The sequence below is a fragment of the Ornithodoros turicata genome, chromosome 5, assembly GCF_037126465.1.
Source record: "Ornithodoros turicata isolate Travis chromosome 5, ASM3712646v1, whole genome shotgun sequence".
Lineage (NCBI taxonomy): Eukaryota > Metazoa > Arthropoda > Arachnida > Ixodida > Argasidae > Ornithodoros > Ornithodoros turicata.
The window spans coordinates 43,537,894-43,552,575 of record NC_088205.1 but is presented as its reverse complement, the minus strand read 5'-3'; the positions used below and the strand labels follow the sequence as shown (position 1 = coordinate 43,552,575).

Sequence of the window (14,682 nt, the reverse complement as noted above, 5' to 3'; positions counted from 1 at the left end):
TCCACATCAGAGGGCCACGTGCTTTGCAGCGATTGAGCTGATCGGTGTAGGAGCTAATCTGTCGGCCAGATAGACCGCTCTCCGACCCAGATAAGGCGAAGTTCGCTTCATTTCTGCGCTCCAAAAGTGCGTACTTCCTTTTTCGGCTCATTTGCATAGCGAAATTCAGCGATGGATATTTCAACACACGTGCGCGTTTAAGGGTTTTTTAAACATATCTCCTGTTCCGGGGAATATCTCCCGTTCTGTTAATGCGCTTTTGCGCGAAATTCCCTAACTAAAGAGTTCATTAATGAATTTTAGGTCATTAGTGGTTTTCTAGTTACATCCTTTCTTCGAGAGAATGTTCGCCTGGCCATATAACTCAACTGCAAAAACGGCATTTATTTTGTTCTGCTAGTTTTTATAAAAATTATGTAACGAATAAAAAAAAATGCCCTGTATAATTGTACCTCATGTAGGATACGGATGCATAAGCGTAAGTTCCATTACAAGACATGCTAACTCATTGGCAACATTTCTCTCGAACTGTAAAGGTGAGAGGCAGTCGAGAATGCTGCAGACATGGTTGCATCTTACAAATTGTTTAGCATGTCCTACATGATGAACATTAAATACTAAGTGCTGTGTGCAAACATTCCCGTGAACAGAATAAATTCACAGGCTCACCACTGATGTCACCCATGACGACAGCCACGTAAATTGTCTTTATCACTTTTGCACGCTGTGATATGAGTTGTGAGTTGAAATAGCACTATACCAGCAGGATATATTAACGCACGATGTTATCTTTTTGCTTTCGATGATGCAAGAAGAGCACCCGCTGATTTGATTTCTAGGACCCTCACTCTTCAGACCCCTGAGACAACATTTCTAAGTGACAATATGTACCCTAGTATTTCTTTTCTGTCTGCCGAAACCACATGACTTTTGCAGCTTTCGTGTGTATGCTGTTAGGCTATGGTGTTAATTAAAAACAACATGCACATGGTAGACATGAGTGCACCAGTTTGTAGCATGCTGCACGACGCAGCATGACATGGGAGTGTGCGATTCAAAGAAAAGTTCTGGAAAATGCACAGAATCCCACAAAAACGTTTAAAATGTGACTTGTATTTTGTTTTACGTCGCTCGTCGTTCTATAATATCGTCGTGGGTGTTACACATCGATAAATCGTACGTAAAACTTATCCTGTAGCGGTATGCGGTTTCTCATACACACAGCACGCTTTCTTCTTGCGAAAATGAGTTCGCAGCTGCCGTACTGTTCACTCATCGCAGAACCCCACTGTCCGCTATCTTCAAGTACAGCAGAGAGACGTGAAGCGTGTAGCCACGAAAAGTCGTAGCTAACAAAGGCGCGTACACGTCACAGTGCCCCGTCGGGCACTTCTACGTCATAAAACATGGCTGCACCCATGTGTGTTTCGGAATGAATTATCTATTTCTTTTCCACGTGATGATGGACGGAAATGGGAGAAGGAAAGTGTATTCTGGGGAGAGTTCGAGGGGGGGGCTTTCAGAATACCACAACCGTCCCAATTGTTTAGAACGTCGGCGTAGCTGCCCAAGCAGCACGCCAATATTGGTCCAATATTGGACCAATATGGGGAGTGCAACCAGGCAAGCCCATTTTGCGCCAATATTTCTGTGGTAAAGCATTATCCGGTTTAATATCCACCACTGATATTACTTCTCTCTTCTTTTTGCTTTTTCATTTCTGCAGATCTCATTGATCCACTTTGCATACAATTACAAAAACAAACAAAAAACAAACAAAAAACAAACAAAAAACACTGCATCGCCCCAAAAACGGAGAACGGGTGCTACGCCCGTCTTGCTGAAGGACACAAGCAGTTCCACGGAACCGCCAATGCCAAAGATTTTAGGAAAAATCTTTCCGGAAACAACACCGCAAGCGATGCCGCCCCGACGACCGTTTTACGGGCCGCGCATTCCAAGACACGGCCCACTCGGGGGCGGACCACGTTATCAAAGGGCCCCTCTCCGGTATATGAGGGACCGGCTCCCATTTGCCTCCCTCCACCGCTTACGCGAGAGCCATCCCTTCCAATCAAATATATTGTTTTTTACTTGACCTGCCGCAATTCCGTTGTCATTAGGGGAACCAGCGACATTTTAGTGCGTATGAAATATCCGATCCTGCCGTAGCGCATGCGCATTAGTTGTAGGACGCGTGATTTCGGTCAAACGACCCGCTCGCTCTCAGTCGGCTGCTTCCACAACTTGGAAAGTTGAGTTGTCGAGTTCTAGTGAACGTTACAATGGGATTGCCACGTATGTTGACTGTTTCGGACAATGTGTATCATCTGCGGGAAGTTGTTGGATGTAACGACGTACTCAATTGGGCATTTCACACGCTTCAACGTCCATTCTTCCCGTGCTGCTTGGGCATTTGTGCAACACGGGTACGTACCATTTTCTGTATTTTCAGTCAATATCGGGTGTACACAAATATGGGGCCCATATTGCCAGAATTGTCCGAATATTGGCTCAAAGTGGGCAAAATGGTGCCCATATTGCCCAGTTTCAGCCAATATGGGGGAAATCTTGGCAAAACGGGCCCCATATTGGCCCCGTATCGCCAATGACCAGCCAATATGGACCCAATATTGTGTGCTGCTTGGGTGACCTCTTAGAAAGAAGACCGGAAACGTATTGGAGTCAGATTTGTCAACACCTTTCACCATTTGACCCAAAGACCTGGAGGACAATCCGATCTCTGAAGGAGGCGCCCCCTCAAAAGAATCCTCTCGCGGCCTTGGCTATCGTTAAGAACGTAGACGAAAACACGGTAGCAACGGGATTCGGTGTGGTACTAACGACACCAGCGGCAGCCTCGACGACTCCGGTACACAGCGGTTTCGTCCAGAGTTTGACGGCTGAAATTCACCAAGACTGGCGCAATCCACCGGAGGTTATGGACCGTGACTTCACTCTAATCGAGCTAAGGACAGCGTTGAAGCTGGTGAACGTGGGCTGGTTCCCGCGACCCGATAAAATCACCTATGCCGCACTGCGAAACTTTGACGGGCGGTCACTCCAAGCTCTCCTTCATGTGTATAATGCGTCTTGGTAACAGGGACCTCTACCACCTACCTGGAAGGAGGCATTAGTTGTTCCCGTCCTGAAATCAGGCAAGCCCTCAAATGCCCTATCCTCATTTTGCCCTGTGAGCCTGACAAGCTCTATGGGAAAAAGTGATGGAGAGAATGGTTTTGCATCGTCTCAGCTTGTGGCTCGAAAAGCAAGGTGTGTTCCCTCACGAAATGGCCGGATTCCGTCGCCACCGAAGCTCCATGGACCCAGTTCTTGACCTAGTCTCTGCAGTCCAACATGCTCATGCTCATCGGCGGATCGTCGTATTGATTTTCCTGGACATCAAGTGCGAATATGATACGGCCTGACACATCTGTGTGCTGCACGCCTTGCGCTTTTGGGGGGTATCTGGTCGACTCTTCAGCTGGCTCCAAGACTTCATTACGGACCGAACTGTCGGTATCCGTATACAGCCCAAGGCCAAAGCCCCAAGCATCTTGTTCGTCAAGGAGCTCCCTAAAGGAAGCATTCTGTGCGATATTCTTTAATGCGCTGATGGCGGACCTAAAATCGATAATTCTTCTGAAAGTAGCGTTCTCTGTGTATGCGGATGACGTTGCCCTTTGGACAGTAGGAAAATAATGGCTTGCCATTCAGCGCCGCTTGCAGCTGACTTTAAATAACGTCCACAAGTACCTTACGCAACTTGGGATGCACATTTCGCTCGAGAAGTGCGTCGAGCTCCCGTTCACACGCAAGGCTATGATAAATTCCCCTCTCTGGGTCGGTGCGGAGAAGCTTCATCCTGTATACGTTTCCTTCGCGTTCATGGCGTGGTCATAGACTTGGATCTGCGCTGGACTCGCCACATTAAGCAACTTGAATCCAAAGTGCAGCGATAGCTCCATGCAATTAAACATCTTTCTGGCTCAGGATGGGGCTGTGATTAGCGATCCCTTCTAGCAGTTCACACGGCTTTATTGCGGAAGGCAGTGCTTTACAGAATTCCGATCCTGCACATGATTTCCACAACTTCATTGAATACTATTCGAAGCGTGTTTGCTTGAAGCCTTCGTCGCTGCCTTGGGGTTCTAAGAATGGCTGAAACAAGGCAAGTCCTGGCTGAAGCTGGTGAACTCCTGATTGACGCTCTACGCGAACGTGAAACAACATCGGCACTTCCTCCAGCCGCCGGCTCTAAAGCGAAACGCACCGCCTCCAAAATAATGTCGCCACCGGCGCGCGTACGCTAACGATCTCTGATTGGCTGCGCCATATATGTGTAAATATTTGGATGCTCATTGGTCTAAAAAACTGGCGTCAGTTTGCTTTGCGCTGATTGGGCGAGAGTCATTTGACTGAGGAGCGAGCATCCGAACGCGCGAACCGCTCAACGGAAGCAGCCGAACGGAGGAAAGAGAAAAACGACAGCAGACGTCGCGTCTGTCCGGCCACGCGTGTTCTCTTGGACTGCAACCGTTGTGCACGCAGACGCTAGGGGGTACTTTGAGAGTTTTCAATGCCTTAGATTTAGATTGTGGCGAACTGCTAATGTGAGAACGGAATGGAACATCCACCTCATCATCACAACAGCGGGAAGACGAACATGACATAGAATCCCTGCACCTCCAAAGGACGCAGAAATCGTCACAGAGGAAGTCTGCACTCTTTCCGACGTACTGCAGGTGAACGGTAAGACAAGTTTGATTACTTTTTTGTGACTGGAGGAAGTAATGCAGGTTTATCACGTTAAGTGTATTACGTACAACATTTACGAGTCACTCGGTACGTTAGTCGCGTTTCATTGTGCAGTGCATTGCCGTAACTTGTACGTTTCTGATATGCCGTTAATCAAATTATGTGTGGTTATGCTAGCTGCCCCTCATGCGCGTCGCAGCCGTTCATTCACTGTGATCTCGAACATTCGTGACGAATGCCTTGGTGTTCAAATACGAAATCAAGATCGATTGCGCTATCATAGCAGTGATTTTCGTGCAGAGTTACGCATCATCAATATATTTTGTGTTTTGTTCTACCGCAGCCATCGGCAACAACGACGCACATAGCTCAGCGTTGGCTTTTGAACTGCCCTTCGATGTCGAAGCACCTAAAGCTCCACAAGAACAGTGAACAGTGAAGCCTGTTACAAGACATAAAAAGATATGTACTGTAGCTTTTCGAGGCAGTTCCCGAGGACAAATAAAGCTGATTTGTCATACACCACCGCTTTTTGATTGTTTGCTTTGGGACAGCATGATCGTTGCTCTACAGCAAGACAGCAAGCGCCGAAGAGAAACCACAAACGGACGAGGCTGGGGGGATAGGGGGAACGAGAGGAGAGACGAAAAACCCGAGGAGAGAAGGGGAAGGAGGTTGGGAAAGGAGGTCGGTCTGCGCATGCGCACTGGGCCCGAGCTTTTTTCCCGCGCTGGCCAGCAGAGACGCTGTGAGTGGCTCCTGGGGATCACGTGGTTTGGGCGCCCGCCATTTTCCCTGGACCATTGAGTAAACGGCAGCTTCCGGCGGATGCTTCCTCCCTTTGCGTGCGCACAATCCCCGTCAACTTCTCCTCAAGAAAATTCCATACCGTCCTGAAAGCGACTTTTATCGAGTGGCGCAGAGGACACGCCCGAGTCCCACTGACTTCGTAGCTAAGGACGTAACACCGCCGGAAGCTCCCTGGTCTCTGCCGATACCACCAACCTTCGCAGGTCTTCCAAACCTTCGGGAACCTTCCTTTCCTCACCTCACTTCACCTCACCTAAAATTAGATTAAAACAAAAACAAACTAAAACTAACCTAAAAGCAAAACTAAACGGAGCAGTACCGAACTGGTTAGGAAACCCAGGACGTCTGTGAAAGGCAAGGACGGGAACCGGCCGTCAAGCGCCCTGACCCGACACAATTAATTAAGCGTTGGTACCCCGAGCTGGACAAACGATGCCCGTTGAACTATTTTCCGAAGCCGACAACTTAACAGCCGTGATTATATCCGCTGTTTTCGAAGAAGGCCTAATGCAGTTTCCAGGATGCAATGACCAACGACACATGCTCACTAATGCATTGCGCCCATTTTCCCGTATGCTCACGGAAAACCCAGGTCTAACTGACGGCTTGCAGCGCCGGATAGAAACCGGAGACACAACACCATGGAGATGTAATCCGGCCTCTAAGTGTACACAAGCGCAATCTCCTTGATGCTGCGCTGGACGAGATGATCGAGACCGGTGCTGTGAGACCTTCCCGAAGCCCGTGGGCTTTTCCGGTCGTTCTCGCGCGAAAAATGATGGAAGTCGACGTCGTTCCTTGAGTGACATCCTTTGCGGTTGTGACAGTGCAGGATCCGACTCCGCTATGTGATCCTCCATTGATGGGTTCTATTTTCCCCATCTTGTATAGAAGTCGTGGTACCTGCTAGAACTACTTCGCCAACTTTGAATTCTTGACATGCTGGGATGATGTTAGGTGCCGACTGGAGTTCTCTCAGGTACTCTCTGACACTGTTGAAGTCGCCGCAAAGCACTACGTCCCATTCCACATTTGTGAACTCTTGAAGAGCGGATAAAAGACTGGCAGATATGATTAGGGCTTCCGGTTTTCGGTGCTTATTTTTTAGAGAAACGGTGAAAAAAAACGGTGGTTATTCCGCTCACCACGAAGCGGTGGCTTTCGACGGATGTATTTAAACATCAAGACACTCGGTGAAAATCGGCGTGGAACGACACTGGCGCTAGCTATTCGTACAATACCAAAGCATTTTATTTTCAGATTTTACAAGAGTTATAACGGCTATGGCCTGAATTTATTGTAATAGATGACCAGGTGCATGTTAAGAGACTCGGCAGACATCGCGCACCGCTCTTTTCACTGCAAAAATGTTAGGTAAAAGATATTCAGCCAGCTCGTCCTGGAGTTCTGGTAGGTCACTGAATGACACGACACACTTAAAAGAGTGAAGAATGTGCTCAGCGCTACTGCCTACTTCGGACTTGTTGGTGGGATCAATAACCCTGACTTCGTTCCAGAAGGACTCATCTGAAATGTCCATTGTGAGAGGCAGGTTCCTTTCCCTTGTAGAGATCCACTTTGTGCGCACAGTCTCGTAAAATCTACTGAATGCTGTCACGCACTGCCATCGATGTAACTCCGTCATTGTCTCTAGAAGGGTTGTTGTTCTTGTTCCAAAATCTGAACACGGTCTTGCTTCACACCACGTCTGCAGTTTCGCTTCCAGTCCCGCAGTCCAAGCACGCAGAAAACATCAGTTGCTATAGCGTACCCTCTGACTCAATCAGTTTCATGATTTCAACAAGATTGCTTGAGGTTTCTGACAGAAAGGTCAACTTAGCATACAGTACTGCAGAGTCTCCCAATATCAGGTTCCGCATTTTCTCCGCTTTCTTGCCTTTGAGGGAAGTGGAGTTCATCAGTTGCTTGAGTGATTCCCTTTGGTGCAAAACCGAGAAGCCTGAGAAGGCCATTCACGGTGGCTATCGGTGCAAAATCCGTTTCCACCGAACATGAGAAAATTTTACTGGTGTACGTTTATCGGTGCTTTTCGGTAACTACAGAAAACCGGAAACCCCAGATATGGTGCAAGTTACAGTGGCATGAAATCAACGACAGCGACAGAGCTGTTTATTTGAGCTTGACTGTCGCTATGTGCATGGTCTGCCCTGCTGATTGAGGACCACAGCAAGATCTTCCGTACATACACTCCCTGGGACAGCCCATGATGCCGCTGTTCACCTCCGCACATACACGCAGTACCGCAGCTGCGGGCGACGAGAAGCCGGTACGCGCGCCGCGGAACTCTTCACGTGCCTTAACATGTGAGGCGACAACCGCCGCTGCCACTAGTTCTCTGAGGCACGTGACGCAAACGTCACAGCCAACTGACTCTCCGAAATGTCCAATTTGCATCGCGAGCCTTTTTCTCGTTCCTTCGCTTTCTCTCGCCACGCCAAGAAAGAGAAGGGTTTCGGCGATGTGACGTACGGACAGGATCTTCACGAAATCGAGCCCTTAACAGCTGTCCCTGTAAAAGTACGGAACCGCAAGGTTGTGCGTGGATTACCGCCGGCTCAACGAGGTAATGGTAAGAGATTCGTTCCCTTTTCCCTCGATAGCCTCGATATGTACTCGTTGGGATTGGCCAACGTGTTTATAACGCTGGATTGCACTAGAGAATTCCTGCAGGTACCGATAGCACCTGTTAATGTTGAGAGAACAGCATTTACATGCCATAGGGGACTGTTCGAATTTGTCCCACTTCCCTTTGGATTATCGAATTCCCCTGGTAGTTTCCAGCGTGTGTGGACGAGGTGCTTGCTGGCGATGTGAAATTCGATTCCGCTATGGCGTATATGAAAGATGTAGTAATTTTTTCACGTACACTCCAAACGCAACTTTCTTACTTGAAAGTGGTGTTGGGACGCATGCAAGCTGCAGGATTGACTGTCAATCCCCGAAAGATGAAATTGGCTACTAACCGCATCGACCCGCTCGGGTTCAAGGTGGAGTCCGGCATGGTCAGGCCGAACGAGGACAAGCTGAACGCTATCCTTGAGTACCCCCGCCCAACTGATGTTAAAAGCTTGCAGCGCTTCCTGAGTATGATTGGCTTCTATAGGCAATTGATACCGCGATGCACATACCTAACGCAACCGCTAACATGGCTTTTGCGTTAGGAGCACGATGGTCGTGGGGTGGAGCGCATGAACAGGCATTTACCTCTCTTGCTAAAGCGATTGCGGAAGCCTGTATCACCCAGACATAAATCGCCCATATGTACTTCAAACAGATGCTAGCGATTACGACCTCGGCGCAGTCTTGTTGCAGCAGCACAAAGAGGAGCTAGGGAAGGTGGCTTTTGCAAGCCGTACGCTGACAACTCCAGAGCGGAATTATACTGTGACGGAGAAGGAGCGCCTGGCAATCTTGTTCGCACTACATAAGTCCGACATGTATTTGGACGGTGCGAAATTTACTATCCAGACCGCCACCAGGCTTTATCCTGGTTAAAGCAGGTGAATAACCCAGCTGGACGACTCGCACGATAGAGTTCAACGTTGCAGCGCTCCGACTTCTCCGATGGAGTACCGGAAGGGAAAACAAATAAGGCGGCAGATGGTGGCCGCGGTTGAGCAGACCGTTTCGGAGTTCTCGTGGGGACAGATTGTAAGCAGGGAGGACATCCTGGAAACACTGAGGACCACTGGAGTAGCCAAGGGTGGGGGTGGGGGTGGAGGGATATGGGTATTCAACCCCCCGAAATGGTACATTCGGTAGTGCATTTGGGAAAGGGAAACAAGGGGACATCCTCCTCCCCCATGTAAATAGAACCCCAATGGTTATGCATTACCAATACCGGCCAATGGTTATGCCGCTACAGCGACCCGAGGGTCGCGGTAGCGGCAGCAAGATTTATTCTAGGTTGTGTCGTATCGCAACTTGGCCAGGCATGAGACAGGATGCGGTATACACGCAGCGTCCGGTATGTCAAATATGAACCCGCGCCGCCCCGAGGTTGGTGGCGTTTCTACATACGTTTCTACGCTGTTGAGCCGCGTGTTTGTCCTATACTCTTTTTGCCGTTTCTCTGCGTCGGTTTTATATACAGAAGGGTCGTGTTTTCACATAATGCCTCAAATTTTTTCCGACTTACGCTAGTTGCTTGGTAGTACCACAACAACGAATATGCGAGATGAAGCCAGAGTTTTGATTAATGACAAATAATTTCGTTTTATTGCAGGATAAACCCTTACCTCCGATATCTGACCTTGCCTGCGATGAGCCTTCGGTGCAGCACACCACTAGCTCTATTTCTGATATTTCTTCGAACGCGTTGCATTATTGGAAGTGGCATGTCGAACTTCACGACGGACGGTGTCATTCCGGATGTCATCACTAGGGCCCCTGCGAGAGTTCTCAGATATAGCTACGATGCTAGAGTGATCAGCCTTGGAGAAAAGTTATCCGTCCAGGTAAGAAACGCTGCTTTCTAAAAGTGCTGCAGGTTTGGACTCAGGTTTAAACGTATCAACTTTCAACTCAAGGCGCCGTTTTGTATGCCTCAGTGCCTATTCTTGTAGGGAACAGTCCCAGAACAACAGCAGCGGTTGTGCTGCGACAGAAGGATCGGCCAAGCATTTTCAAGCGCAGATTAAAGCGGCTCTAAACACTAGCAGGAATGGTACATTCAAAGTCACTAAGGAGTGCACTAAAACTCAGATAGGCATTGGCGATTTTTCAAACGAATGGTCGAAAAATTTATCAGCCTATGTATTATACGAAGGTTATACAATAACATATAAGCATACCCGGCTTAAACCGGAAATGTGGAACCCTAGCTACGGTAGCTAGAAATGTCGATCTACCATGCAATTGCTTATTAGCTTCACACGGGGTTTGAGGCCAGTGGCCTGGCCAAGTGCATACAGCACATCTAAAACAAGAGATATATAGTTTTCATGGGATAACTGTCTTGAGCTGTCTTGTTTTCATGGTTCACAACGAATAATAACGACTAACGCCTCGTTGTCATCAGCTTCCTTGCTTAACGTCGTCAGCAGTTTCCCACAGGACAGTGTATCTTTTGCACTTTATGTCTTGAACTCTCGTATTTTGTGTTGATTCTACATACTGCACACTAAATAACTCCTTTTTGGGTGTAATTTGACGATACCCTAACTGACTCCCTTTTTGGTGTATATATACACCCTCTGGCAAAACTACACCCCCCAGAAAGGGTGTTCTCTGAACACCTCTTTTGGTGTAATCTAGCGGTACCCTAACTGACTCCCTTTTTGGTGTATGTCTACACCCCCAGGCAAGACAACACCCTTCAGTAAGGGTGTTATACCGAGGGCAACAGAAACACAACAGTTAGAATAACAGGCATATTCTTTATTTGGATTACCTGTCGACCAAGATAAAGGTATTACGGTGAGGCCAAGAGAAGTCCTGCCTCTGTAGTGATAGAAAAAATGAATTGTGAAACGCCTTAATCAAATTAAGGGCGAACCACAAATTACATGATAGTTACGCAGATGGTTGAGCCCACAGAAGGTTTATGAGTATACACAAACACAGCCCTCATGCCCAACATGCAAGCAGCTCAAGATAGAAAGTAAGGCGATCGATAAATGATGATGATGATTGAATTGGCGCAAAAGCAACTCAAGCTATAATAAGCCAAAACCATGGTAATATTGTGACTAGTTAAAAATCAGACGATTATACTAAAATAACATAGAAATTAAGAAGCACGCAATCATAGTGTAGTTAAGAGACCAATGTCGCTACAAAGCTACAATTGGTAAAGGGTAAGCGAAGTGTCGGTAGCGAGACCCGAGCCCATACCTCTCAGATTTCTGGTCAAGTGTATTACCAATTACACCATTCTGACATCGCCAACACACAAACTTGCCAGGGCCTGGTTCAGAAGACGCGCACAGCCATTGACTCGGCACATCTGATCGGAAATCAGAGGGTTCTGGCCTTGTGGTTTCATTGCCCGCTACCTCTTGCCTCTTGAGTTGTTGACTCTTGCCAGCGGCTTTACTTGCTACCACAAATTGCACCAACTTCGTTTGTTACATGTACCCCTTGACTTTGCCTAACGGCCACATGAGACCGTTACAACGCGACGCGCACTGCTCTCTGATCTAACCCGTGCATTCCACTTAAGGTTCAAACATAATCTCAAAATACCCGCTTCAAAGGCACCTCAATCAACGGGACAAGACAAAATACACCGATAACACTTACCAAACAGCACGCTGCAGCGAGACGCTCGGACAAGTTACTCGATCCGATGGGCACGGCGCATCTGTTCCTTGCATCCGTTCGAGACCCGGAACCATAATCCTTGCAGTGTCATACTAAACTCAGATGGTCAAATGACCTGTAGTTCACCAAACGACCTCCCCAAAGGACACGAAAACTACCACAACTAACTCCAACCGCCTTAGCTGGAGAACACAGAGTAAACAGCACACTGTTGACAGACCTGCCGTAGCGAAGCATTAGAAATTTTATTGCCACTACACTTTTTTCACACCAATTCTCAAAATTACACCCTGCAGAGCGGGACATACACATATTACACCAATTTCAGACCAAAAACAGGGTGTATTCTTTTTCTTGAGGGTGTAATAAGGAAGTAAAGCAATTGATACACCCCAAATACACCCCAATTACACCTAAAAAGGAGTTTTATTTTTTAGAGTGTGGAACCCCACAGATGCACCGAAATATCTCGTTCCTCCAGAAGCAATCGATCACGTCCCTGTGTGCAGGGTGGAGCAAGGGAGTCTAAGTCACTTACTGTTTCTTTCCTCTAATTTTCCCACTGGCCAACCCTATTTCGCTGAGTGCGTCATCTTCAGTGGCCAAAACGGCTCTTATCGGCAGAAGAAAAGACATTCCGTTCTCTTCTTTGCGCACACGGCGTTCCTGGCACACGGTGATTGTGTGCCTTCCTTGAAATTAGAAATGCTAGAACATAGTTACTGTGGTGCACATTCAAAACACAAACGAGTTTGTGGAGCTTGTCCCAGAATTATCTGACCCAGAACGTTTTGAACAGGGAAGGGTAACGGACGCATTTTCGTTACAGTTTCCATTTTCGTCACACTGGCAGTACCCCCAAAGTATAAGTGCTAAAGACTGACTGGGACATCTTGAACTACTTCCATCGGCTCTACTGTCTGAGCTTTTCCCTGAATTTCCAGACGGATGTTGGGACTGTCCCCCTGAAGTCGGCCCAGAACACTAACATATGTCCGTTCTTCTGCAAGAACAGTTTTATGGGGTGGAAAGTAACTGTTCTGAGGCTGGAACACACAAACACACCACAAGCCTCAATACCTTAGAACAGGGGTCTCAAACTCAAATGAAGTCGCGGGCCACGGGCCCTAGAACACATCACGGAGGGCCACAAAGAAAAGAAATGACGGTAATTATCATAAATACCTTGATATATCATATCATAGAAATGTACACAAGAACAGGAGCGGCGTGTCCAGAATTAATTACCCAAAAGCTCCATTTTCCACACCAACAGAAATAAGCAGCTGCCCTTCAAACCGTGTACTGAAATTATGAAAAACGATTCGAGAAAAACACGTAGTCCCGTTCACGAAAGATTATGCGAATGTTCGGGAGCTCTAACTATCTCCTCTTTACACACTGTATTGTTGCCTTTGCTCACAGTTTCAAGTTGGAAAAATAAATGAAAAATCAGATAGAAACACCTATAGCTGACATTATTCACAATTGGTTATTGCTTCGGGTTTATAATATGACTCCTAAAAAAATAAGGTACAATGTCCTTTGTGTATACATAATTGTTCTGTTGTTTTTAATGTGTCACTATTTGACTTACTGTGAGAATTAAGATGGACCCCTCTTAATCATCACATTAGCTAGGGCGCTACGCGATGCTGCTATTACTTACGCGTATACCAGGTTGCCGTGTCCGGAACTTTGTGAGGTCCACGAGCTTGCTCCACGAAATGCTCACATGCCGTGTATTCTGACTAACATGAACAGAGGCGGCTGTACGCCGGGCAAGGTTGAAAAGAATGCCTGAAAATCTGGTTTTGTTCCTAATTCGTTCTTCATTAAATTTTTCGATGGGGTAGCTTCGTTGTCTTTGGTGACCAAGAGACCGCTGGCCACAGAACAGGTCATCGCTGGCCACATGTGGCCGGTGGGCCGCGTGTTTGCGACCCCTGTCTTAGAACATCAACAATTGAAATATGGCAGTCGTCGAAAGAGCCAGATACCGGCAAGATTTGAACCACGCACCTCTTGATTGCCGGTCAGGTGCCCAATGAATTAGGCTACGCTGGCATCTGCTTTCAGACGGCTTCAGGAGTCTATCAGGAGCTACCACGCATAATATTTTTGCTCTCCGGTGTCTTGTCAATGCGCAATTAAATTTACGAAGCGTCCTAAAAAACAGGTATGAGCGGTGCGGCACGACCTTGGGGGGCCGTCCCGATCCCCTGGAGTGATGTAATCAGGTCTGCCCATGTAACATACCGTGTATTCACACGGGTCAGTCTTATGACTGCTGACGTATAACGGCCTAATGACGGCTGACGGTCAGTCGGCAGAGCATATGATCGCTTTGTTGCTGCACGTGACCGCGCATTTCGGGCTCGTGATTGTTTCTTGGGCTCCGCACAATCAGACGGGGGCACGCGGGTATCCTATGCTCCCAGCACATATCCTGATTAAAGTCCGTGGATGTCCCAATACAGGGACGTGTGACCGCGTGTGGAATTCTGACGTGTGACGGCGTCGGCTGCCGGCAGAGACCAGCTCGCGTGGCTGAGTGGCTAACGTGCTGGCCATCTCACGTCGAAACTGTGAGGTACCCGAGTTCGAATATGCCTTATTCATAAGTGCTGCCATCTCGTGGCGGTCGTGCGATGTCCGATTTCCTGGAACGGGACAAGCTGGAGAATCGGGAAACTTGCGATTCAAGCTTTTTAGGATGGCAGGCGAGCAGAAAGAATGCACAGCCGAGCTCACGAAGCTAACGTCATACTATACTAACGTTTCTTTCGGACAACTTCGTTGTCCTCTTCTACAACGAGGAAACAGCAT

General features: G+C 47.8%; 1 protein-coding gene across 2 annotated transcripts in view; it reads left to right on the top strand.

Annotated features, from left to right (window-relative positions):
• Positions 1-14,682, top strand: part of LOC135395601 (protein D1-like) — an 82,087-nt gene that overhangs the window by 20,656 nt on the left and 46,749 nt on the right. For both annotated transcript variants that reach the window (XM_064626705.1, XM_064626706.1), the window contains one exon: positions 9,815-10,046. In XM_064626705.1, the coding sequence (XP_064482775.1) occupies positions 9,815-10,046 (232 nt within the window). The remainder of the gene's footprint in view (positions 1-9,814; positions 10,047-14,682) is intronic.